The following is a 27,193-nucleotide window of genomic DNA, read 5'->3' as shown; positions in this document are numbered from 1 at the left end:
TTGAATGAATGAATGTCAGCTAGTCCGCCAGCCTCAGTCTGGGGATCTCAGCACACTCCCCAGAAGCCCATGAACAGTGAGGAATTGTAATTCCGGGGCTGCTAAGATCAGGAGAGGAAGCTGGGGGAGGTCTGTTAAGCTCCAACCAGTGGCTCTATCCCCAGACTGCCAGGCAGGAGGCCCTGGAGCAGATTCTGTGGGGGATGGGTAGGGAAACAGTTTCCTCCTCAGCGCTCTCCAGGAGAGTTGTGGGGGAGGGGTAGAGAGAAGGAAGATTCCTTCCTTGGAGGCTCCTTGGCACAGTGCCTGCTAGGAGGAAGGGGGTGGGGAGTATGATGAATGCAGGCTTTCTCCCCGCCCTTGGCCTCCAGCCAGGCAAGGGAGGAAACCCAAGGCACAGAAGGGAAAGAGATGAGGGGGAGGGAGAGGACAGGAGGGATGGAGGAGGGAAGGGTCTGTTTGCTTTGGGAGACAGGAAGGAGAGAAGCTGAGCTGGCTCTGAAAGGCAGGGTTCCCAAGAGCAAACCAGGCCCTAACTATACCAGATCAGCTCTGGAAATATCTTCAAATCACTGACTCAGAGAATCAATATGCTGGTAACTTTCTTAGGATCAGATCATCTTAACAACTCAGAACTGGAAAATCCTTCAGAGGGCTGTGTGTGGGGGGTGGGGTGGGAGAAGTGGTTCTCCAGGGCTAGCTTGAAGGAGCCTTAGCTCTCCAGGAAGTTTCCTGGACTCTTTCTCTCCTCCTCACAGTGGGGAGAGATGGCATTTTTTAAAAAGCCCATGAATACTTTGCATCCAGTTCCAGGCATTTACAGTAAGTGTAAGATGATGACGCTGACATCTTCTGTCTTGCCCACTGGTTAGTCATCTCCTGAGGACAGAGTCCTTCTCACTCATCTTAGTGCCACTCAGGCCCGGCTGCCCATCATTATTGCTTGGGGATGCTTACTAAAAGTGTTTTCACGCGCTCCAGGGATTCTGATTCCTTGGATCAGAGTTAAAGGCTTAAAACTTGAGTTTTAACAGTATGCTAAGTAATGGCACTGGGTATAGGGAACAACTCCAAAGGGCCTGGCACAACAGAGTAGTGCTAAATGTTGCCTGCAGGAGCTGGAACTGGATTTGCAGGGTAAACAAATGGCGTCCAGGAAGTATGGATTGAAGGAAGGTTTCTGTACCCATGCACCTAACAGTTTGAAAGGAAATAGTGCAGCAGTGTTAGCAATACAAAAGATAAATATTTATTTAGAACAAAATTTTTAACAATGGATTTTACATTCTAAGCCACAAGGAAATAGCAAAACATAATGCAAAGGGAAGACAAAAACTAAAAGTAGTGTATTCTTTTCTACTTTAACTTGTTAACAGTTGACCCAATGTCCTCTCGCTTGGACTATTTGACAAGTACATTTTAGAGTTAACAACTCACTTATAATTCTGGGTTAAAATCGTCTTCTGAGAGTTAGGAGGTTTGCAGATGAGCTTCATTAGCTGCTTCTCTGGGGTTTTCAGCTATTGAGGCTCAGGTGCACATGTAAACCTTTTGATAGGTTTCCTTACACAGGAGCACTGCCATTTCTCACTGGTGGCAATGAATGAGGAAGGGTAAGGCCCCAAAGGACCAGGCACGCCTTAATCCAGATATAGTACCCCAGGGAGCAAGGAGTGCACCCTGGATTATGTTTCTTTGTCCCTTCCCTATCTCCCAAGAATTCAGAAGCCCCTGCTAAATCTTCTCTTTCTGCTTCCTCCCCCAGATGATCTCTTAGCATTCCTCTGGGCTCATTATTCTGGAGAGATCAGACTTCTTGGGCCCTCAAGTATTGAGGAAATTGTTGTGAAGTGTGAGAGGTAGTGGAGTGAGCACCAGGCTTGGGGTCAGGGAATTCTACCTTAGGCTAGCTCTGGCACCAGACGGCTATGTCATTTTAACCCAGTCATTTAACCTCTCCGGGCCTGTTTCACTCTTGGAAAACCAGGGGACTGGTCGAAACCAATTTCTGCGTCCTTTCCAATAGGAAAATTCTAGACTCTATGAAAAATGGCTTCTGAGCCACTGAAAGAGCCATCACAATGTCCATGTGTTTTAACGCCTAAGACAGGCCCTTGGCCACCATTCAGAGCTTATTGATTCAGATTACATACACTTCTAACAACACTGGTTTTACAAATTCTCAGACCACACAAATTAGAAGCAGCAAATTAAAAAAGCCACAGTCAACAATGTTCTTAAGTCAACAAAACACTGATGGAGTGCTTATCATGTGTTGGGCCCCGGTACCTAGTACTGGGGCAGAAAGGCGAGCAAGGCAGCCCGAGGCAGCTTAAAAGGGTGAAAACTCGAGAAAACAAGGCGTGGGGGGTAACAAACACACACACAAAAGTCCCCCAATACAGAAAACAAACAAACAAAAAACAAGGGAAGGGTGACACATCTGCACACCACTGTCTCGGAGGTCGTTACTGATGAGTCACCAACTCAGAAAAGGCTGAAATGGAGTAAACTCGGTTTAAGAAGGCAGAGAGAGAGTTCTCTTGTAGGTTTAGAAAGATCTCCTTCAGACGCGATTTTAAAAAAGGTTTAAAAAAAAGTTTTGGCACTTAAGAGGGGTAAGCTGGCTCTGTGTTCACGCTGGCAGGCGGGCGGGCGTTCAGTGCCCGGCCACGCCGGTTAGCTGAGCTGCCACGGAATTGTGAACGGCTTTGGGACACTGGGCAAAGGCGTGTCCTCGCTTTCCACAGAGGTTGCACACGATGCCTTTCCGGCAGTAAGGACTCAGGTGCCCCTCCTCACCGCACCTGAAGCACCTGTCCTGCGTGCAGCTGCCGCTCATGTGGGTCCGGGAACCACATTTAAAGCACGTCTTGGGCTGCCCCTTGTACCAGCTGTAGCCCCGCTCGGCCCCCAGAAAGAAGGCTCCGGGCAGGTGCCTGACCCCGCCCTCCCCCTGGCGCAGCTCGATTTCGCACTTGTACTCCCCGGTCCAGATCCCAAACCTGTCGGTCACTTTCACGGGTACGGCCAGCACGTCGCAGTGGCGCTTGAGCCAGGTCACGATGTCCTCCACATCCACGGTCTCGTTCCGGAAGAGGATGAAGAGCGTCTTCAAGCTGGACTTGCTCCGCCCCAGCACCACAAAGTTCTCCCAGCAGTCTTCCTGCTCGCGCTTCTCCTCGTAGACGCGTAGGAACAGGGCCAGTTTCTCCGCCGAGCGGAAGCTCACGTCGAACTCGCGGCTGCCGGGAATCTGGATGACCGCGTAGATGTCGCTCGGGTCCATGCCGATGGAGCGCAGGATGAGCGCGCCCACCACGAAGTCCCGGGTCGGGCAAGCGCCCTCGTCTCCCTGGAAACAGATGCGCACGAGGAAGCGGCCCTTGCCCGGGCCGGCCGCTGGGCCCACCGACGCCACCGGTTCATCCTGGGGGGGCAGCTCTGCCTCGTCCTCGGCTGCGCCGGACCTGGCTGGGGACGCCATGGCCGCCGTCTCGGCCTTCTTTCTTTTGCCCGCCTCCGCTGCGCCCTTCTTCTTGCGGGGGTCCGCCGCCTCGCCAGCCGGGTCTCTCCGGCGGCCCTTCGCGTCCCCGCGGCCCGCAGGGGGGAAGTCATTGAGGCCCGGCGCCGCCAGGCTCGCGGGGGCGCCTAGTGCGCCGCCCGCGCCGCTGCCGCTTTCCTCCTCCCGCCGCGGCGGTCGTGACTCGCGGAACTCGCCCTTCTTCTCGGCCAAGTTCTTCACCACCTGGGCCCAGCCCATCTTCTCGCGGCCGACCTCGGCCTCCTCGGCCCGGGCTGCTGGGCGCGTGGCTGGCAGGAGCTGCGGCCGCCCCCTCTTCCTTTCCTCCTCGGCGCCGCCGCCGGTGGCCATTTTACCTCCTTCCCAGCATCCTCCACTCACTCCCGCAGCCAAAGTGCGCCCATCGCGCGCGCCCGCCCGCCAGGGCGGTGGGGTTTGGGTGGGTTTCCCCCCACCCCGCCAGAAATTTGATGCTTCTCTCCCCCGCCCTGCCAAAAAATATTTACACGCAGCGCAAGGCGGCCAGAGTCGGCCGAGAACCCCCTGGTAACGGCCGAGCCGTGTTTCCGCCAGGGCTCGCTCCAGCCCCACCTCCTCGGCACCGACGCGGGATGGGGGAGTTTGGAGCGCGTCCCTGTCCCTTGCGAGGGTTTGGCAGCCTTGGGCCTTGCTCTCGAGGATTTGGTATTTCGCAAGCGGTTCTCGATGATTTCATTTAAGCAGGGTTACTAAAGGCCCAAAGGCGGGACAGAGTTGGGAAGAGCTCGCCCGTTTTTCTTTTTCATACCGTTTTTGTTAAAAACAAGAACAAAACTTAGCTCTCCTTCCTCCTAAAGTGCACCACAATGCATTTGTTCCCCAACGTTGGATTATGAACATTTTCAAACCTACAGAAAGTTGAAAGAATTTTACAGTGAACATTTTCCCTTTAATTTTTTACTATTTCAACTTTTTATCATTAACATTTTACTATACCTTATCTCACCACATCTATATCCATCAGTCCTTATTGTTATTTTTTGATACATTTCTAAGGTCATTGCATTCTTTCTTAGATCTCCATCGTACTTACGATGACGATTATAATATATTGAGGGCTTAAGTGCGCAGTACTGTTCTAAGCGGTCTGCAAGTTTTGTCACGTGGAATCTTCCAAAACAATGCTGTAATTACACATTTTACAGGACGCATGGGTTTGGAGATGGGTTTAAATCATTTGGCCAAGTGGCAGAGTTAATAGACAGCCCCACATCTAAGTGGCTTATATTTATTAAACCGCTTTGCTTCTGCCATTGTGGATAAAGGACTAGTTGCCTCAGACTCTCCAGGAAACCTCCTTAATACACAGATTCCTGGCTAAAGTTAGTACTGGACAGAATCTCTATTCCTCCCTCATCTGTCTTAACTGAAGCTTTGGAAGCAGTGATAAAATTTGGGTGGGTTTACTACCACCTTTTGTCAGCTTTGTTTTCTTTCAGCATATCTGTGCATTTCAGGGTGCTTCAGTGACCTTTTTGACTTTAGTGAAAGAAAAGGTGGATTGTGGAGTCAGGGCAACCTTGGTTTGAATCTGACTGCTTCAAATCTCAGCCTTGTCACATGGGGCCAATGAATTCAGTTTTCATAGCCTCAATTTGCTCATCTATAACAAAGGGATATTAATATCTACTCTCAGAGGACTAATGTGGGGTTCAAAGAGATAACCTGTGTTAAAGAGCTTGGTCCACGGCGGGTTTTCTAGATAGGTTACAGAATTGGTTAATTTAATGGTTCAACAATGCCATCAAGGAACAGGTTCCCTCCACTTTCCCCTCTACTCCAGTTAACTCCCCTCACAGTTCCACAATTCCGGGAATGTCACACAGATATGACAGTACCTAGCTGCAGATGAGGGAATGTTTTTCTTCAATCTCTTTTTTTTCTTTTTAAGTGTGATAAAAATCTTACCCAAAAGTCTCTGAATAGACTGACTTCTCACCCTCTCTCCTTGGCCAGACTTTGATCACATGCCTTATGACTAAACCTGTAACTGGCAAGGGAAATGGGCCCACCAAGCCTAGCTCAGACCAATCATGACTACTGAAGCTGGAACTGGGACTGGGGCTGGGGCCTGCCTCCTCTAAAGCCAGTGCATACCTGAACAATATCAGGGGTGTTAGCTGGGTGGAGGGGAGAAATGGCTGTTGGGTAGGTAACCACCAGGGTCTTCCCTATAGTGATTGCTACCTCCTACTTTTTAACTGTTTCCTGGTATAGAGCTCCCCCGCTGGAGTGCTGTGGTACAGTGGGCTCTGTAAATGGGGGTGCCCAACATAGTGATTTCCTCAGCCCTAGGAGCAGCCAAGAAGAGGCTCCTGGCTGGCCAGAGTACCCAGGCTGATTATAGTCTCATCTGTTTACCTTAATGTGTAGTGCAATTTTAAAACATTTTCCTATGATTTTTAAGAGGGGGAAAAGGTTGGGAGCTCTGACCTAGTATTCTTTAGTAACATTCTCCTATTGAACTTTAGGTGATTTCAAATTATTTGCTCCCTTCAAATTATATTAAACTGGAATGCACTTTTAAATGTATGCTCTATCTAGCAACATGGGGTGTGGAGAGAGACCTGGAGTCGGCCAAGAGTGGGAGCCAAGACTGTAATCCAGGCGTGAGAGGAAAGCAGGGTATATGTATATGTGGATGGTGGTAGTAAGTGGTCTGCTACCAGATACACTCCGAAGGTATTGCTGACAGATTTGGATGTGGGATCAGAGATGAGTCACAAGATAAATCAAGGATGACTCCAGGAAGAGTTGTCATTTTGAGTTGGGGAATAATGTTTCTGGGGAAAGATTGCACCTTAGTTGCCTATTAGGTATCCAAGTGGAGATGCCTAATAGGCATTGGATTTAGGTGTCTAGAATTCAGGGGAGAGGCTCAAGATGTAAGTCTGGGAGGTGTCTGGGTAGAGATGGCATCTGAAGTCACAAGATTAGGAGGGAGCACATGGAGTGAAAGCAGATAGAGAAAAAGAGGGGGCCAGATCTGAGTCCTGGGGCAATCTGATAACAAGGGGAGAAGAGGATGAACCAGGAGGTAGGGATGTGGCTTCCTGGATGTCACGTTTAGGAAGTCTGTCAAGGATGGAGTGGTCCATTGTGTCAAATGCTGCAGATGGGCCAAGTAAGATGAGGACTGAGAAATGACCATGAGTTTTAGCTAAGTGGAGGCCACTGGTGGCATTGACAAGGGCAGTTTCTGTGGAGAGTGAAAGCCTAACTGAAGAGGCAGAAAGGAATGGGAAATATGAGTAGACTAGGGAAACCTCTCTAGGAGTGTTGCTGTGAAGTGAAGCAGAAATGGGAGGGAAGCTGGGTGGGAAGTAGTCACTTTTTTAAAAATAGAAGAAATTAAAACATGTTATGCTGATGGGAATAATACAGAGGAGAGGACGATGGGAAAAAAGGGGAGAATTGCTGGGGCAATATCTTAGAGAAGATGAGAGGATAGGATTCAGTGCACAATTGTAGGAATCAGTCTTAGAAGGCAGTTTATACATAGTTACAGGAGGGAGGCAAGTAGGTAGGTAAATAAATGAGGTGATGTGACCTTGTGAGTTTACTGATTCCCACAGCTTTCTTAGTGAAATAGAAAGCACAGTCATTAGCCAAGAGTAAGGATGGGGAAGGAAGTGATGTGGGTTTGATGAGAGGAGAAATATGACATAATTCTTTAGGATGTTGGGCGGGGCCAGCTGAGGGGTATTTGAAACCAAGTTGAGAAGAACGTGGAGAAAGCTACATTTTGCCCTGTGAGATTAGTCCCTCTAGGCGCTCGGTAGTCTGCGTCCGTTTCCTTGGAGACGGAGACACGAGGAAGCGTCTGGCCTCGTTAAGTTTGAGTGGCCGAGGTTACCGCGCGATCCACTCTGAGACAAGGAAGTTGGCGAAGTGGAATAAACAGGCATCCCAAGAGATCAGGGCCCCACGGACTCACGACTCTGCTTACGTTTACCCCAATGGCACGCGTCTTTCCGAAGTAGGTAAAAGGAGCATCGCGGGGTGGCGGGGTGCACATGCATGCCCCCCCAAACCTCTCTGGCCGGTCCTCCCGCAGTCTCTTGACCCCGCCCTCTCTCCACCCACATCTCCCTAGCCCCGCCTCGCCCTCCTGCTCTCTGGGTACTGGCTTGGATGGTGTTTCTAGTGCACAGTGGTTTTGGGGTCTAGACCCCAGGACTGTTTCATGTTTGCTGCTTGCAGCGCCAGGGGTTGGGAATGAAGGAAGTTCTTTCCTGCCCTCACTCTTCCAGACCCAGCCACTCTGGGAGTCGCTCCACAATCCACAAGTCCCAGATTGCGGTGAGTATGGGAGGGCTTGGGCGGGGACCGGGGGCTTCCTGACCATGGGCCTGCAGTCCATGTGCCCTCCACCCCCGCAGTGGTGACCCTCCGGGATGAGAGAGTCTGGAGGCCTGAATTCCAGGTCTTGCTGTGTCACACGTTTGCTGTGGGACCCAGGGCATGCCTCTGAACTTCAGTTTTCTCACCACCTTATCAGAATGTCAGGGTATATTATGCTGCTCTCTTATTTATCTCTGACTGCAACTCTGCTTCCCTGTTGGGTCTTTTCTGCGCTTTCTGTTTCTCACAGTTGTTTGCACCTCTCACAGCCTGGGTGTGCTTAGTAAGTTCTGGCTGGCTGATAAAAAGGGTGATAGCCGACATTTGTGGAGCACGCTTGCTACATGCTTTACAAATACCTCTCAGGATCCTTGCACCAACCTATCGAGGGAGGTTTTCTAATTAGATCCACTTTACCGATGAGAAAATTGAGGCTCAGAGAGGTGAAGTCACTTGCTGAAGGCCACAAATATCGGTAAGCTGGGATGTGAACCCACCAGGCTGTGTGACTGATTGTGTCATGTTTGGTAGGATTACGTTCCATGGCAGCGGTCCAAGCAGAAAATCAAGCCATCTGCTCTGCCTCCAGTCCTACAAACCAGTGGCCATAAGAAAAACAAAATGAAAACTTTGACTAGCGTCCAGCCAGGTAGGTAGAGGTACCTGGGGGCTGGTATGGGGGCTGGAGACAGGATGGAATGGATGCTCTTGGACCTTTGTGACCTTGGTGACATCATTTATATTAAGGTAGGCTAACTGCTATAATGAACAATCCCCAGACTTCAAGTATTAATACAGAAGCTTATGTCTCATCTATGTCAAATGTATTTATGTAATGTATTTATGTGAGGTATTTATGTGGGGTGGGGGGTGGGGAGTAGGAGTTTTCTTTTCTACATCATCATTCAGGGATCCAGGCTCTTTTAACCTTGTGGTGCAGACGTTTTGTAAGGCATCCAGCTGGCAGAGGGAACAGACAGAGAGCAAGAATATGGAGGATATTGTGGGCAGTTTTTTTCAGGGCCCAGATTTGAAGTGACACATATCACTCCCACGCATATTCCAGTGGCCATAACTCAGTCATATGACCACCCTTAACCACAGGGGCAGATGGGAAATGTAGCCCAGCTGTATGTCCAGAAGGAAAAGAAAATAGGGGCTGATGAACTCAGGATAATCTCTGCCACTTCATTGCCATGATTCCAGGGGAGTTCTGAGGCCTTGGCTCAGGCAGACATGTCTTCAAATTTTGGCTCTGCCATTTACTCTTTTGGGAAAGTCATTCATCTCTCTTAGCTGTAATTTTCTCGTTTGTAAAATGAAGACACTAACACTTATCTGATAGGATTGTTGTGAGAATTAAATGAGAAGATCTCTGTTAATGCATTGTTTACTCAACCTTATCAGACCCAACTCCTTTTAATAACAAATATTTTGGAATATTCCTTCACTATCCTGAAATAAACATCTATATATGTAATAAAAGTTAATATAATACCCTAATTGTAAAATAAAGGAAAAGTAAGAGGGAAGTTATTTATAGTTAAATAACATATTTCAGTATGTAAATGCTCAGGATGGACTCCACCAGAAGACGTGATAAAGGAGTCAGAAGCTTACTCACAGGTGTGAGTCTTGGTGAATGGAGCCGTTGCAAATGCAGACTGACACTTGGGAACATACTGGGACTGAAATACTAGGGGGACTTATTTTTTACAGCCATGATTTCCAAAGTGGTGCCATCTCTTGGTCAAGTTCTAAACAAACAAAGCACAATCTTTCTCTTGATTATAGCTGCTTTCTTGGAAAATTCAGCATTACAGTAAAAACCTGCAAGATATTCTTTGTGTTTATATTTCTTTGTTAGAGGCTTCATTCATTCTTTCCTATCCGTATTCATTCAATAACAGCCTTTCCGAACCCCCATGTGCCTTGCATTGGGCTGTTGTTGGCTCACAGTGAAGGAGATAGATTGGGTTCATAGCAACATGGAGTTCACGGTCCCATCCTCAAACATGTAACTACACAAAACTTTACGTACACTTGAGACAGAAGGAGGTCACCATCTCATTCACTCCTTCCAATGACCTGGGAGATGGTGTCACCACCATTTTCCAGATGAGGAAACTGAAACTTAGGTTGGGAGCATATCTTGAGGGTACCTTTTGTGTATTCAAAAAGATAAATCAGCTGATTCTACCAAGATGGAGTAGCCCCGTACCTTCGTAGTCCTTCCTTTTACAACTGAAAAACCCTGGATGTAACTAACACAACAAACAGAAAGACTCTGAACTGGAAAGAAGAAGGTGGGCTGCCAAGGTGAGCATACACAATCATATGGCCTTCATGCTACATCTCAACAGGGAACTGTCTGCTAAAAAAAGATTAGTTTCCAGAGTAGTATCTACAACATCCAGGTACAAGAATATTCACTTGCCATACCAAGAATAAGGGAAATCACAATATGAATGAGAAAAGACAGATACCAACACAGATGAATCAGATAGAATTATTTGGCGATCCTCGTATACAGATGACATGACTGGCGACATAGAAAATCTTAAGGAATCTACTAAATCTAAAAGAAACTAGAATTACTAAGGGAGTTCATACAAGCACATCACACAAAAAGCAATCACATTTCTGTGTACTAACAATGAATATGTGGAAACCAAAGTTAAAAATCGTACATTTACAAGCACTCCAAAGAAAATGGAATATTGAGGTATAAACTCGACAAAACATGTACAGGACCTATATGCTGAAAATTACACAATGCTGATGAAAGAAATCAAAGAAGACCTAATTTAACGTAGAGACATACTGTGTTCATGAAGCAGAAGACTCAACGTGGTAAAGATGTCAGTTATCCCCAAATTGATTTATATGTTTAATGCAGTTCCTGTCAAAATACCAGCGATGTTTTGCAGATATAGACAGGTTTATTCTAAAATTTATATAGAAAAGCAAGACCCTAGACTAGATAAGACAGTTTTGCAAAAAGAAGAACGTGGTAAGAATCACTTTACGTGATGTTAAGGCCTACTATATATAGCTATAATCATCGAGACAGCATAGTATTGGCAGAGAGATAGATACATAAATCAATGGAACAGAATAGAGAAGCCAGAAATAGAGCCACACAAATATGCCCAACTGATTTTTTTAACTTTTTTTTTGGTCTTGATTTTTGAGAAAAGTGCAAAAGCAATTTAGGGGAGGAAAGAAAGCCTTTTCCACAAATGGTGCTGAAGCAATTGGACATCCATAGGCAAAAAAATGAACCTTGGTTTAAGTCTCAGAACTTACACAAAAATTAACTCAAAATGTGAATGTAAAATGAAATAAAAGTTAAGTGCAAAATGTAAAAGTAAAACTTTCAGAGAAAAACAAGGGAGAAAAATTTTGGGGACCAAGTGAAGAGCTCTTAAGCTTTACACCGACAACTTGATCCATAAAAGAAAAATGAAACAAATGGATAAGTTGGACCTCATCAAAATTAAAAGCTTTTCTGTGAAAGACTGTTAAAAGGATGAAAAGACAAGCTACAGACTTGGAGAAAATATTTGCAAACCACATATCTGACACGACTGCTATGTAGAATAGCAGTTTATCAAGAAATCTCAAAACTCAACAGAAAAACAACTCAGTCAGAAAATGGGCCAAAAACATGAAGAGACATTCTACCAAAGAGGATATATAGATGGTAAATAAGCACATGGAAAGATGTTCAACATCATTGTCCATTAGGGATGTGCAAATTAAACTATAATGAGATATCACTGCACATCTATCAGAATGGCCAGAATGAAAAATAGTGGTAAGACCAAATGCCGGCAAAGACGAGAAACTGGATCACGCATTCATTGCTAGTGGGAAGGTAAAATGGAGCAGCCTCTCTGGAAAAGAGTATGGGTTTCTAATGAAACTAAACATGCAGTTAACATAATGATCTCACAGAGTGCACGCTTGGGCATTTATTCCATAGAAATGAAAACTTAACGGTCACACAAAGACCAGTGCATGAACGTTTCATAGTCTTATTCATAATACCTGCAAACTGGAAACAATCCAGATGTCCTTCAGAGGGTGAATGGTTAAACAATCTGTGGTGCATCCATATCATGGGACACTATTCAGCAATAAAAAGGAAAGAACTATTGATAGACTCAATAACTTGGATGAATCTCCAGAGAATTGCTGGGTGACAAAAGTCAATCCCAGAAGTTACATACTGTAAGGTTCCATTTGTATGACCCTCTGGGGATGACAAAACTGTAGAAATGGGGAACAGAATAGTGATTGCCAGGAGTTAGAGACAGAGGTGGGGGAGGATGGTAAGGTGAGGGAAGTGGGTGTGGCTGTAAAAGGCAAGGTGAGCAATCCTTGTGGTCGTGGAACTGTTCTGTTCGTCTTAAAGTCAATATCTTGGTTGTGATATTGTACTTAGTGTTGCAACATGCTACCATTGGGAGAAGCCGAGTGAAATGTACATAGAATTTCTGTATATTATTATTTTTCTCTCTTCTTCTGCCTCCCCCCTCCATTCCTGTTCAAGCTGTTGTTTCTCAGTCTAGTTCTGTAGAACACAGCTCTCTGGCCTATGCTGGTATGATGAGCTTTGCGGCTACTACCACTAATGAGAAGATATACCCATTATTAAAGCTACAAATCTTACTAAGTACTTAAGTTCAACTTACAAATCTTATTATTTTTATGAATATTTGTAAGGGGGATTTTGGAACTTGGTTAATTAAATTCCCCTAAACCTTTCAAGCCACAATTAAAGTTTTTATATATTCATTTTCATTTCCAAATAGTTTACTTGCCTGATTACCAAAAACATTGGGTATTGAAATAATTCTTGTACATGTAATAAATAAATGTCTAAATATGGGTAATCTTATGTTCTTTTAAAAGTTTCGGTAATTTAATAAGAGCGTCTTAAACCTTTCCACTTAAATCTAAATCAAAATCGCATTTACACATTTTAAATTAGAACCATAAGTTTAAACTATTAATCATTCCATCTCTTAAACAATACAATTAAACACCAGATATATACAGTAGTCCTCCCTTATTTGTGGGGGATAAGTTTCAAGACCCCCAGTGTATGCCTGAAACTGTGGATATTACCAAACCCCATATATACTATGCTTTTTCCTATACATATACATCTATGATAAAGTTTATAAATTAGTCACAGTAAGGGATGAACAACAATAATTAATAATAAGCGAGAACAATTATAACAATATGCTGTTATAAAAGTTATGTAAATGTGGTCTCTTGCTCTCAAAATGTCTTGTACCGTCCTCACCCTTCTTGTGATGATGGGAGATGATACAGCACCTATGTGATGAGATGAAGTGAGGTGAATGACATAGGCACTGTGACATAGCATTAGACTACATTGATCTTCTGATGATATGTCAGAAGGAGGATCATTGAGCCATGACAATGTCGTGTCTTCACCCCCAAATTTAATGCTTTTTCCATCTTAACTAAGCACTTATGCAGCTGTAACTTTTGCTGTCTGAGGTGCGACAGCAACACTAGCACGTATTTCTTTTTCCTCTTTCACAATTTCATGGATAGAAGATTTGTTCTTATTATAGGTCTTAGCAACCTCAGCATATGATTCTTTTTTTCTTGTTGAGACGTTCCACCTTTTCACTTAAAGGAAGCACTTTACAGTTTCTTGTTGGCATGTCCGAATTGCCAGCATCACTACTCTTGTGCTTTGAGGCCATTGTTAAGTAAAACAAGGGTTACTTGAACACAAGCACTGCTATACTGCCACAGTGGATCTGATAACCCAGAGAGCGACTAAGTGACTAACAGGCGGGGAGCATATACAGCATAGAGATGCTGAACAAAGGGATGATTCACGTCCCTCCCGGGACAGAGTGGAACGGCATGGTGTGAGATTTTATTATACCACTCAGAACAGTGTACAATTTAAAACTTAGAATTGTTTATTTTTGGAATTTTCCATTATATATTTTCAGACCGCAGTTGACCGTGGGTAACTGAAACCGCAGAAAGAGAAACTGCGGTTCAGGGGGGACTACTGTAGAAATAATTCATAACTTTCACACAAAATTATCTTAATTTACTCAATTACTTCAATACTTAATACTAAAATTTTCCAGGGTTAAGGATATTGATCCATTAAAGAAATAATATTTCTCTGAAGTGAACTGGCTTGCACGTGGAGCAGGGATTTTGGTGGGGGCTGAGAGTACAGCTGTAGCATTTGTGATGACTTGCTTCATGCTGGTGCAGGACACCCTGAGAGGAAGCAGGGATTCTAAGAATATGCCCTCCAAATTCCTTACTCTGATCTGAATTATTTTCCTCTCCTCCTTATCTGGCTGGACCACAGCTTTTATAGGTACTTCCTGGACAGCCCATTGGAGTTTTGCATAGCTCCTGTGCCTTTGTCTGGTGGCGTGGTCCTGGTCCCAATTCTCAGGTCATTAGTAATAACAGTGACAACTAGTAGTGTATATTCAGCATTGAATATGTGTTAAGTACTATTCCAAACACTGTAAAGTATAGTAACTTCTTACTTAATCTTCAAGACAACCCTATGAGGTAGACATGATCATTATTCTTATTTTACAGATGGGGAATCTGAGGGACAGAGAGGTCATGTGGCCTGCACAAGGTCACACAGCTGGTAGAAGGCAGAGCCCGGATTCAAACCCAGGCTGTCTGGCTCATTAGTTCTTGCTCTTAACCCCTGCCCTATTTGAGCTTGCCACTGGCCAGGTTGGTGGGAGAGATTGGGGGCGCCTGGCTATTTCCTGTCCATACCTACAGTCACTGTGATATGTGAAATTCTCCTGGGCCTCTCCATCCCTTATATCAAGGCCCAGAGTGGAGCCCAGGAGCTTATTGATGGATGTGCGTTTCATCCTCTGTCTCACTGTCACACATTAGAAGGCTCTGAGTGGGTGGGGCTGGGGCCTGGGCCATCTCTCATGGACGGTGCACTCCCTAGGACCTGACCCCAGGCCCGCCTGTACCCTTACTCTTTGCCGTTTCTCATGCCCTAGGGTATTCCAAGCCCACCATGTTGATGACAAGCCAGCTGAGGAATCCACGAGAACTGCGCAGAAGGAATTTGGATTCTGGGAAGACACAGGCCAGAGTCCGGCTAATGAGGGTAAGAAGAGCATCCACAGGCACCGGGGCCCAGGGCAGGGGCAGGGGGCAGGAGGGTAGTGGTAGCAAACATGCACCGAGTGTTTTATGGGTGTCTGACTTGACTCATTTCCTCCTGAAAGCAACCCTGTGGGCATGCTTATCATCATCCCCATTCTATATGGGGAAACTGAGGTGCAGGGAGATAAATGACTTGCACCATGTTATACGGCTAGAAAATGGCAGTACCAGGGGTCAAAGCCACTTAAGCAAAGTGCCCTTGTGTTTAAGACTCAGGAAAACAATCAGAATCCCCTTTTATTTCACTGCATTAGGAATGCAATCTAGTGGTTTGTTCATTTTAAAATTTCCAGTAAATTCCTTTCAAGGAATACAGTGTACCTTGGAACAAGGCTTAGAAGTTTACTGTTAAATTTTTCACATCAACTGATACAATTTGGATAATTAATTTTCTCACCATCCATTGTTTTTTATGGCTTCTGAACAATGTGACAGAGTATTTCAAATGACTAAAAGAAGAGGGGGCTTTCATATCTACAGCAGAAAGTAAAATACTAAACACTGTAAGTACTACAAAATACTATAGAATAATTCCAACTTCTCCAAAAAAGTGTTTAATGGCTCAACGAGGAATGAAGAAATAGGGAAACAGGTATTTGCTTTGAAACCTTTTTTTGCCTTTAACCTTCAGTTTTGCAAAATGGCTTGGAGGCAGTGTAGCATTCTTAAAGGAGGAACTCATATTTCTGATGTGATTTTTATCCTGACTTTAGAAGGGTTCCTGTGGTTTCATTCGATACAAAACATGAACTTGGACAATTTGGCTCTGAAACCTGTGCTCCTAACCAGTTCCTAATACTGTCTCTTGTTTTGTTTTTTTTTTTAATTAGTTTCAGGTGTATAAAACAATGTAATATTTAGACATTTATACCTCTCACAAAGTGATAACCTTCCTCCCCAATCTACTACCCCTCTGACATCGTATATCGCTGTTATAATTCTATTGACTATTCCTTATGCTGTACTCCACATCCTGTGACTATATATATATTAAATTATAGTTGACATTCAGTATTATTCAGCTTCAGCTTCAGGTGTACAATCTTGTAATCATTCATTCGTTTAGTCAACAAATATTTATTGAGCAGCTGCTATGTACCAGGCCCTGTTCTAAATGTGGGGATTCACCAGTGGTGTGGACTCTGACATTAAGTAGCTCACATTCTACTGGTGGAGGCAGACAATATACAAGACAAATACGTGTGATGTTAAGAGCTATAAAGAAGCATGAAGCTAAGGTTAGGGGACTAGAGAGGCACAGAGGAAGGAGTGGCTGTGACTGTTTTAGACGGGGTGATCAGGGAAGGCTGCGACGGTGGTGGCATCTGAGGGAGAAATGTTCCAGGCAGAGGAATCACAAGTGCAAAGTCCCTGAGGTTGGTGCGAAGTTGGTGTGGCTGGAGCAGGTGATGAGGAGGAAAGATGGTGGGGTGTAAGGTTAAGGGGAATAGTTTGTATATGGCCTTGCAGTCCGTGATTAAGCTTTGTGTTGTTATGATGAGTAAGACAGAAAGACCCTGGAGGATTCTGACTAGAGAAGGGATGTGATTTGACTCAGGTTTTTTCAGCAGTCCTTGGGCTGCTACTGTGTGGAGAATGGGCTTGTGGAGGCACGGGGGAAGCACAGGAAGGGAGCAGAAACTACCCAGTTGGTTCATTTTTGGAGATGGAGTAGGATCTCGACGCTGCCTCTCAGCCTCAGTATGATTATTTATTCAATCTATAACTGTTGAGAGAGTGCCTACTATGTGCCAGGCACCATGCTGGGTGTTGGGGACACAGCCATGAACATGTGTCAGAATTTGTGCTATTATGGAGCTTATACATTAGCGGGAAGACACACAATAAATGAATTTTTAAAACCCAAAGAATAGGTAGGCATCAGCTTCTTCAACCCATACTTAGAAGCTTTAGGTACTGTCCTCTGTGCTGGAGATGGAGCTGTGACAGACCAATGCCCCGCCATGTTGGCTGTGACCTTCTAGTGGGGGAGACAGATAGGAAACAGGATAATAAGAAAAATACCTGTTATGTTGGGTGGTGATAAGCCCTAGGAGAAAAATAAATTGGGAAAGGGAGAGACATAATTACAGAGTGGAATTATGTAATTGCAAATTGGGGTAAGGGTCAGGAAGGAAGCAAAGAAGGGTTTCTATACTAGATCTCGTGGTTAGGGAAGATCCATTTCTAGAGCAGTGGTCATTAATCCTATAGTTTGTCAGAAGCACCGGGAGTGGGGTGTGGTAAGAGTACAGATTCCTGGCGCCAGCTCCAGCGGTGCTGGCTCAGTGGGTCTGAGACTTGGAGACCGGCATTTTTCACAAGGTCCTTCTGGTCCCCGTGGGCCATTTTTGGAGATATTTTGGTCTGGAGATGTGGAGGCAAGGTAGTGGAGTGGCTAGGAGCTCAGACTTCCAAGGACAACAGCTCTGCTATGTGTGACCTTAGGTAAGTTACTGAATCTTTCTGACCCTCGGTTTCTGCTTCTTTAAAGTGGGGCTAATAAAAGTGTCAAGTGAGGTAGTGCAGGTGATGTGCTTAGTAGTTTCAGGCACATAATAAGCACTCCATAGGTGTGCCCTATTATTCTTATGATTAATGTGAGGAAAATGGGTTTTTAGGGCTGGGAGGGGGGTTCTAGCAAAGGACAGAAATGAGGAAAAAGAAGGAATAAAGAAGGGAGCGCATAGGGATGGCGGAGGTGGAGGGTTAGAGCCGGTGAGAGGGCTATCAGCTCCTGTTCACTGAGTGCACACTGAGTGTGCGAGGCATTGCCACTAGGTGGCTTGATTGTGAATATGATCTCATTTATTTTTACAGCAGCTTTCTGAAGTAGAATAGTTTCCTCACCTTTACAATGAGTATAGTGGGACTCTGGGGGCCTAACTTGCCCTGTTTCCCTTCGGTAGTAAGTGGCAGAGCTGGGATTTGAACCAAGGTGTGTCTTAGCCTAACATCCACGTCTTAATGACTTTGAAGTTCAGCCATGCCTTGCAGCTTGAAGCTCTCAGTTCCTTGTCTTAGTGTAGTGGAAAGACAGACACTGGGGGTCAGAAGTCAGCCTTTCCAGTTCCAGTGCCACCACTTCCTGGCTGTGTGGCTTTGGGCAAGTCGCTTAGCCTGTCTGAGCTTCCACCTAGCAGTAAAATAGAGTCAGTAAAGCCTAGGGCTGTTGGAGGGTGAACTGATACCGTTTATCATGTGCTGAGTAAGGGACCGTGCCCAGCACATAGTGGGCCCTCACCAATTATTGTTGTAGATTTTGTGTAATTGCTGGGGATGACTTTAGGCAAGTCACTTAATCAGTCAGACCCTCATTCTTTCCACAGGGGCGTTGTATGAAATGAGAGAGTACTCATTCAATTCAGCTGCCTGTTGAGAAATGGTAGCGATTATTAGACACTCTGCCTCCCCAGACATGGCTCATCACCTCTGCCACCTTCTTACCTACCTGGGTCATTTTCTATTATAATGATTATTACTACTATATTTCATTGGTTCTAAGAAGCCATTGATAATGAGACACACCTTTATTTTATTTGCTCGCTAATAAAATATTTGTCAATTAGATTGCGACATGCACCAATTGTAAGATACCTCCCCACCTCAGAGATGTAAAATGATAGGAAAATAGGCATTTTAGAATGGATGCTCTGACCCACAGACAATGGGGAACCGCCTCCCAGCATAGGTCGCATTTACCAGTCGAGGCCACAAGGGGGCGAGTGTTCGTCGTGAAGGAAGTGGTCCTCAGGCTTCCCGAGGCTCCACCCTCCTGGCGCAGCACCGCCTCCCATCCCCTTCCCTCTGCTGGCAGACGATGCTCAGGAACCGGCAGACCTCACTCCAGGAGCTCCGCAACCAGGAGGATTTTATCACCAAGCTCAATCAGGAGCTGATCAAGACCATCCAGGACATGGAGGACAACTCTGCCCTGAAAGTGCGCGAGATGCTGCAGCCGCAGAACATCCTTAGGGTGAGGCCCCGTGTCCCTCAGCCCCGCCTCTGCTCTCTGTGCCTCGGTGCTGCCCACTGCGCCGCCTTCCTGAGCTCTCTGGCGCCCTCTCCTGGCCTCTCCCGGCCGGTTGCACAGCCGCTTCTTCTGTGGAAGATAACACCGCTTACACGCTTCCCGCCACCTACCTGGGCTTTGGAATCAGACTTGGATGGGGGACTTATCCCAATGCTCGCACTTATTAGCTGAAAGACTTTGAGTTAAGCTCTGAGCTCTGTAAAATAGGGCTCAATAGCACTCCGCCCTAAGGGGAGTTGTACTTGGCACACAGTAGGTGTGTAAGCGAAAGTGGCTGCTCTCAACACCATCAGCAGCAAATACATGGTGTACTACTAAGTGCTTTGTATATACTCATATAATCTTTTCAACAACCCTGTCGGGTGGGCATTATTATTATCTTTATTTTACATATGAAGAAATGGAAACACTGAGAGGCTAGGTGACTTGCTGAAGATCACTCCCCAAATCACCCAGCTAGCAAGGGTCAGAGTTGGGATTTGAGCCCAGGCTGTCTGGTGCCAGGATCTGTGTTTCTTACACTACTCTGTGATTACCACCCTCACGCATTCAGTGGTGGCACTTCTGGCCTGTGGGTGAAGAGTGCCTTTGCAGAGAGCCCAGGGAATATCTTTGGTTAGGAGAGGCTAGGTGAAGCTGTGGTGAGAGGTTGAAAGTTCACAGGGGACCCAGGAGTCTGGGCTTGAGAAGAGTCAGAGAAAATCGCTTAATGGAGAAGTGCCCTGTGACTGCAGTCTGCCCAGGGAGAAGAGAGACTGAGCTCTCCGGAGTCTGAGATGAGAAAATTAAGTCTTTAGGGACTGAATTGGTCTGCTTGGGCTGCCGTAACAACAGACCAGGTGTGACTTAAACAACTGAAATTTATTTTGTCATAGTTCTGGAGGCTGGATGTCCAAGATCAAGGTGCCAGGAGGGATGATGTCTGATGAGACCTCTCTCCTTGGGGTGCAGACAGCTGTCTTCTTGCTGTGTTCTCACATGGCCTTTCCTCTGTGCTCACCCAGAGTGAGACAGATCTCTGGTGTCTCTTCCTCTTATAAGGACACTAGTGCTATTGGATTAAGGCCCCACCCTTTTGACCTCATTTATCATTAATTACCTTCCTAAAGGCCTTATCTCCAAATACAATCACATTAGGAGTTAGGGCTTCAATATAGGAATTCTTTTTTGGGGCGGGGGCACAGTTGAATCTATAACAGAGACCAAGGACATACAGAGTTATTCAGTCAAGGAAACTTAATAGAATATTCTCCACACATAGACAAAATCATTGTCTTGATTTTCTGTCATTGATCCATTAATACATTTTTTGATTATCCTGAATGCTTCTTGTGGGCCTTTGGGAAATAGTGATCAGTGGGACACCTTGTCCACATGAAGCTCTCCTTCTAGTGTGGTCACAGGCAGTTAAATAACATTGGGAGGGGGCAGGGCGGCAGGTGACTGCTTTCCAGCCTCTGGTCAGGTTCCTGGGCTTGGGAATGGGGTTGGAGTGGGGACTCTGAGGAAGTGCCGAGTCCCCTGAGAGGCCATGCTCTCGGTGGGGTGAGCTCACGCCACGACTTCCACAGAACACGGTCAACATTTTGGAGTTCTCAAACAGGAAGGAGACGCAGCAGATGAAGTGTGAGCTGCAGGAACTGGAGGAGAAGCAGGAATCCAAGATGAGCTGTAAGAATCCCTGGGGCAAACTCCTTGATCCTCACTGGGCTGTCTGGGGAGGTCGGTCAGCTGTAGGGCACTCACCTTGTACCTGCTATCCTGGAACCCATCAGGCCCATCGTCTCCCTTCTTAGGCAGATGGAATTGCTAAGATCCAGAGCTAATAGCTTGCTTGTGGAGCATTTAGTACCTCCATGCCCCATGTGTCTTCACTTTTATGGGTATACTCTCAGTCATTACAACCACATGTGAGGCAGGGGCTATTCTCCCATTTTACCGATGAGGAAAACTGAGGCTAAGGGAAGTGAGGTAGCCAGCCGAAGGTTATGCATATATAGCTAGGAGCCAGAATCCAACCCCAGCTTGCCTCTGTTTCCTGCCAAGGTCCCTCTGGGAGTCAGCACTGGGCCAGATCCCAGGTCGCCTGGCATTGATCTTGCTGAGCCTGTGGCTTCTTTCCCCTGAGCAGACTAGAAGCTTTCTGAGCAGAGGGGCGGTGCGTCAGGCAGCCTCAGGTACTGGGGATCCCCTCCAAGGAGGACAGCAGGATAGACTTTGTCTTAATCCTGCTGTGTTTGTATCTTGGGAGCCAGTGTCACCCCATCTCCATGGCTTGGCTGCCGTGTGTGTGTGTGTGTGTGTGTGTGTGTGTGTGTGTGTGTATGAGGAGATTGAGGTCCAGAGAGGGACTGTCCTAGTGAGGGTCACACAGCAAGTCAGTGGAGTTGGGAGTAGTCTTGGGATCTTGCACCAGTTTCGTTTCTCTTTTGTGCCCAGTGTTGCCTCTACTCCTTTGGGGGGTAAAGGGCTCTCTGGGGGCTTAAGTTTTCACCATCTCCCAGCCTTGTGTGACCTTGCTTCAGCCCAGACCCCACGCCATTGGCCAAGGAGAGGTTTGCCTCCTGGATCTCCTGGGAGAGGTCCTTAAGGGGGGATCCTGCCTCCTGTCCCTCCTGACCCCTCCAGACCTGGAGCAGCAGTTGGAGCAGCTGAATGCCAAGATCAAGAAGACCCATGAGGAAGTGAGCTTCCTGAGCACTTACATGGACCATGAATATCCTGTCAAGTTGGTCCAGATTGCCAACCTCGTGCGTCAGCTGCAGCAGGAGAAGGACAGCCAGCAGGTAGGTGAGCCCCTGGCTTTGCCCTGTTGGACCAGTGGGGAGGCAGGGCTGGCGGCCAACACCCTCCTGCTGGCCCCCAGGATGAATTGGATGACCTCCGTGAGATGCACAAAATGGTCCTGGAGTCTTTGTCTAATCAGATTCAGATGAAGAAGGAAAAGTTTCTGAGCGCTCTGGTGATGGTGAGTAGCCATCTGCTGCGGTGGGTATCCAGGTCCTGCCTCTAGCCCTGCTTTCTTCCCCATCCTCTGCCTCCAGGCCCCTTGTGGCCCCACCAGCTTCTACCGTGCCCTGCCGCCCAGGAAGAGGCATGTGGGGGCCAGACTCTCCTTCCTTCACAGAAAACCCTGCAACCCCATCGGGAGGCTCTTCTGAAGAAGACCCAGGAAAGCCAGGACATGAAGAAATACAGGGACAAGTTCAAAGAAGTGAGTGGGCAAGGATGGTGATGGTCTCTCTGTGAGGGAGCAGAAGTGTGGGCAGTCCCGGACCTTTGGGAGTCAGGCTTGTCCTGATCTGGTGCCCAGGTTCGGTCACTCGTCACTCATCTGAGAAGGGGATTGGTGGTGGCCTAGGCTTTGCCTCGTAAACCAGCGTCACTGGTCATGACCTATTAGCAACATCATCAAGAATGGCCGCTCAACCATCATTTTGCTGGATCTTCCCGTATCTTTGCCCGTTAATTCTTGTCACTGACCGTCACTCATTGTGAGTGCCAATGACTTCAGCATCACCACCCTCTCATTAATTTTCATTATCTTGCACCTTTATCAGTTATTCCCCACCAGCCCTCATTAATCCTCATTATCTACTACTGCCCCCCACTTTGCAACTTGTCTCTATTCTCCGTGATCCCCTCACCTTTTTCAGGACCATCAAACATTGTCACTGACTTTCTAGCCAGCCCTGCCCTGCCTGGAGAGGCTCCTCTCTGGAGTCCAGGAAGTCCTAGTGACAAAGCCCAGGCCGTTTACCTAGATGGCTTTGCTCCTCATTCATTTTGCCCTTTTCTCCCTTTGGTTGGGTGACATTTGGCTTCTTAGTTGCCCCTATTGTGCCTCTTTCAGTTTATCAACCAGTTTGAGGAGGAAATATCCATATTAAGGGCCGAGATTAAAAAGCTCCAAAACCAGATCCGGGAACCCCGAGAGATTGTGTTTGCGGACGTTCTTCTTCGGAGACCCAAGTATGTAACCTTTTTGTACCTGCCTCTTAAACTAGATGGGAACCCATTGCTCTTGCTACTTGTATGGAAAGAACAATGCCTGTCATGTACTGAGCACTATTACATGCCAGCATGATCTCATTTAATCCTACCAATGACTGAGGTTGGAATTATTACCCCCCTTTGACAGATGAGAAAACAGGCTTGCCTGGGCTCTGTCACATAGTGAGTGCTTGTTGCATAGGTGCCAACTGGGGGAGTGAGGCTGTGAGCGAAGTAGGATGCTCAAGGTGACACAGAGCCAGGTGTCCAAACCAGTCATCCGGGCTCCAAAAAGAGCGCTTGTCCTGAGGGGTCCCAGCATTTTAGAACTGAGTTCCTGCTCCCTCTCAACCTCAGACCTCTGTAGGGGTCCCGCAAACCGTTCCTTTTTTGATGTGTGCGTGTGTGTGCACGTGCTTACACAGTTAGGCTGCGAGGGTACAGATGTATTTTGGGATGGGGCTACCCAAGTCAGTACCGGTGTTCTAGAAGGCAGGGCTCCCCTGAGGACGTGCTCCCCCACTCGGTAACTCTGGCGCCCCTGCTTGGCCTCTCACACCCCTCTGCTCTTCCCTACCAGGTGCACCCCAGACATGGACGTCATCCTCAACATTCCTGTGGAAGACGTGCTGCCCTTCTAGATGACAGGGCTATGGCCGTCCTTCCCTCCCTGCCCTCTTCCCCACACCTGGAGCCTTGAGTCATCTCCTTTCAAGACCACATCCCCAGCCAGACCCTGGTCTGCAGTTCCTTCCCTCCTTCCCTCCCTTCCTCCCAGGTGGTGCTGTGGGTTGGGCCAGGTGGGAAATTCCAGTCAAGTCCACCATTTCTTTCTACCAATAAAGCTGGATTTGCATTTGCTCTTTGCCGGTTCCTGGGCGTTCCCAGCAAGGCCTTGTAGATGGGGTAGGTGAGCCCCTGGACTTTGTCTTCATGCAGGGGCAGCTGTGCTGACTGCCTCCGGGGCTCAGATCTTCTCGAGAAATGCCAGAGTAACCCCCTACCTGAGTCTCCCTGACTCTGTGGCTCTCGGCCACCCCCTCCCTGCAGCAGTGGTTCTGGTTCCCCGGGGGTGCTGCAGGCAGGTGGCTTTCAGCCGCCAGACCCTTCAGGGCTTGCGTGGCTGTAGAGCCACCATTTTATGTTCCCACACGCAATGCACAAGGGGTCCTATTTTTCCATATCCTCACTTACACTTGTTATTTATTTTTTATTTTTTAATAATAGCAATCCTAATACGTATGAAGTGGTATCACGGAGGGGTTTTCAGTTGCATTTCCCTAATGGCTAATGATATTGAGCGTCTTTTCATGGGCTTATTTCAAAGCCTTTTGTGTGATTGAGTACTCTGAACTTCTGATCTTTCGGAGATATTTATCAGCAAATGTTTGTACAGCCACACTCTTCGCATTTTCTCTAGAGCATGTTTTCCTTAATTAGCATCCTTTACCCTTTGGTAGCTTGAGTGTTTCCAAAACTGTCAAGTCCTGGTTGCTTTTGGGTTCACAGTTCTTCCCTCAGTTTATCTCTCTTCTCACATTTTACTATACGCAGCAGGAAGAAACCAGGCTGCGCCTTCAACACTTTTCTTGGAAATCTGCTCAGCTGAATACTCAAGTTCATCGCTTGTGAGCTCTACTTTCCACCTAGCAGGACACAGTTCCCCTAAGCCACGAGGTTACAAGGGCCCCTTTCCTCCAGTTTCACTAGCATGTTTCTCATTTGCTTCTGACTCCTCACCAGCAGCACTGTTAATATCCGCATTTCTACTAATGGTCTTTAAACGAAAATGGAGTCTTCTCTAAGGTGATTACGTTTTCTTTGCTTCCTCCCTCTTCTAATTTAAGGACATTTTTTGGTAACATTGAGCTCACCTAGATAGTCCAGGACAATTTCCTTGTCTTAAAGTCAGATGATTAATAACCTGAATTTCATCTACAACCTCAGTCCCCCTTTGCCATAGAAAATAAACTATTCACAGGTTTCAGGGATTAGGATGTGGGCATCTTTGAGGGCATTCTGCCCATTACACTCCCTTCCACACCATACCTTCTGTGAAGAAGTACCCTCTTCTCCACACCAGGGGACTCATGTTTCCAAGGCCCTCCCAGCACTCAGGCAACCTCTGAGGGCCCTCAGGGCCCAGGCTTGCTTGTGCCCGAGACCTTGGGCCATGTCTGGGGCACCCTTCCTTCCTTTCCTCCTCTGCAGCAACCCAAGTTCCCAACACGGTATACATAGAATTCACCTCAAAGAAACCCTATTCAGAAAGACTTGTCAGATGGAACTTGTTTTCCAGAAGTGTCACTCCCATACGTCCTCTCAGGGACAGACACAGAACCATCCTAGTGTGGGTAGGAGGCGTCCATCTACCTGGTAGATTTGGTTCCAGAGGGTGGCTGGCCCAATAATACCTGATGGCAATGGGGATAAAAGATGTTCCAGTGGCCTTGAAGGTTGGGTTGGGAGTGTCCTATATCCACCGTGGGAGCCAAATTACCCCCAGTAAAGCTAAACGTAGCAAAAAGGCCATACAATGACATTTTCGTGGTCTTGGCCATTGTGGCTGAATCCCACCATTGTAGGTGTGTGAGACGGGGCCAGGGGATGAAGGGAGTTGCCCAGGGGTCAGCAGGAGTGTAACTCCAGGGTGACATCTCTTTGTGGTTAAGGCCCAGGCCATGTTATTGAAGGATATTTCTCATGTATGTCAGTTTTAACTTACTCCGCCCACTGGTCACTATCCACACCATATTATCCACTGAGCCGAGTGGACACCTCCTGTGAAAATTCATCATTATTATTAGCTATGAGTTGGCCCTTGTGTCCGTGGAATTTAGACAAAGTTTCTGCCTTAGGCAAATTTGGGTTATCAAGATTCCAAATTGGCATACAAGGTGTGATCAAAACAAATGGTGAATATTTAAATTAAAAAAAAATTTATTACAGAAAAGACACATTGCCATTAATCCCTCTCAAAATACTCCCCCTCCCTTTGAACATTTATTCCATCATTCTTGCCACTTTTGGAAGCAGTTTTGGAAGTCTTTTGTGAGTGTCTTTAATTGCTCTGTCGTGGCTGCCTCCATGTCCTGAATCATTTTGACTCTGGGGAAAAGCCAGAAGTCACATGGTACCAGATCCGGAGAATAAGGTGGATGAGGACACACCGTAAAGGTTTCTTTTTGACAGAAATTGCCGTATCAGAAGCGATGTGTGACACGGAGTGTTGTCATGATGGAGGATGATTTATGGCACACTTTAAAACATAGGTCTCAATCATAGCTCACATCTGACGGCACAGAAAAGTTGAGACTTGTCACACCCTGTTACCAAGGTTCGATGCTCCACTTCCTGTATTAAAGATCCCTGCCTTTCCGTTGGATGGCACGCAGCAGCAGCATTCACTATATTTTTTGATTACACCTCGTATTTGGGGCCACGGGGGCACTTGATAATGAAAGGATCCCATCCTATTATCTGTCATTAGTCCATCCGCTATCATTTAGTGGAGCTTTGGAAGGTGGCAGGAGTGACAAAGAACAGACATATGGAGATGCAGAGGAGGAGGGGAAAATCAGCACGTGGTAGCACCTGTAATGGCAAGAACAGGTGTCTCCAGAGCATTTTGCTAAGGACTGTGGGCAGGCATGACCCAGGCACTATTCGATGACCAGGCATTATTTGCAAATTTTAATAGAGGCTGTTTGAAAAGTCCATACTGGCATTCAGTCCAGCTAATTGAATAAATGGAAGTTTTCTGTTCTAAGGCCCATCTCTGTGTATCTTGTGAAGTGCATCATGAGCCTTGATCTAAATCTAATTTAGGACACCGGTAACAATTCAGAGGACATTGGTAAGGCCCTGAACAGTGGAGTCACACAGTGTCGGGTATAGGCTGCCTCAAGCCAGCGTGGGCATACCGAGTATCGACAGCAGATGGCGGTAAAGGGCCAATAAAAATAACCTGTCAATAAGATCTGACTCCCACGGAATGGATTCCCAGCTTGTAAATCGCCAATGGCGTG

The 27,193-nt window shown here is 46.6% G+C and overlaps 2 protein-coding genes across 6 annotated transcripts; one reads left to right on the top strand and one right to left on the bottom strand.

Annotated features, from left to right (window-relative positions):
* Positions 1-1,226: 1,226 nt before the first annotated feature.
* Positions 1,227-6,898, bottom strand: ZCCHC3 (zinc finger CCHC-type containing 3). Its single transcript, XM_019718699.3, has one exon. The coding sequence runs from the start codon at positions 3,872-3,874 to the stop codon at positions 2,660-2,662; it is 1,215 nt and encodes a 404-aa protein (XP_019574258.1). The 5' UTR covers positions 3,875-6,898; the 3' UTR covers positions 1,227-2,659.
* On the top strand, positions 6,734-24,021 carry C13H20orf96 (chromosome 13 C20orf96 homolog). 5 transcript variants are annotated; one of them, XM_074318247.2, is made up of 11 exons: positions 6,734-7,541; positions 7,816-7,864; positions 8,438-8,555; positions 14,971-15,080; positions 18,957-19,115; positions 20,744-20,843; positions 21,801-21,958; positions 22,039-22,140; positions 22,300-22,386; positions 23,026-23,144; positions 23,746-24,021. In XM_074318247.2, exons 1-11 carry the CDS (start codon positions 7,522-7,524, stop codon positions 23,804-23,806), a joined length of 1,083 nt encoding a protein of 360 aa, XP_074174348.2. In that variant the 5' UTR covers positions 6,734-7,521; the 3' UTR covers positions 23,807-24,021. The 5 variants fall into 5 exon arrangements, with proteins under 5 accessions (XP_074174348.2, XP_074174349.2, XP_074174346.2 ...); XM_074318248.2 differs by lacking the exon at positions 7,816-7,864; XM_074318246.2 differs by lacking the exon at positions 6,734-7,541 and having other exon boundaries at positions 7,635-7,864.
* The last annotated feature ends 3,172 nt before the right edge of the window (positions 24,022-27,193 follow it).

Source organism: Rhinolophus sinicus, chromosome 13, assembly GCF_057876585.1.
Source record: "Rhinolophus sinicus isolate RSI-liver-muscle chromosome 13, RSI-T2T, whole genome shotgun sequence".
Taxonomy (NCBI): Eukaryota; Metazoa; Chordata; class Mammalia; order Chiroptera; family Rhinolophidae; genus Rhinolophus; species Rhinolophus sinicus.
The sequence above is the reverse complement of the archived record's forward strand: the minus strand, read 5'-3'. Positions and strand labels throughout refer to the sequence as shown.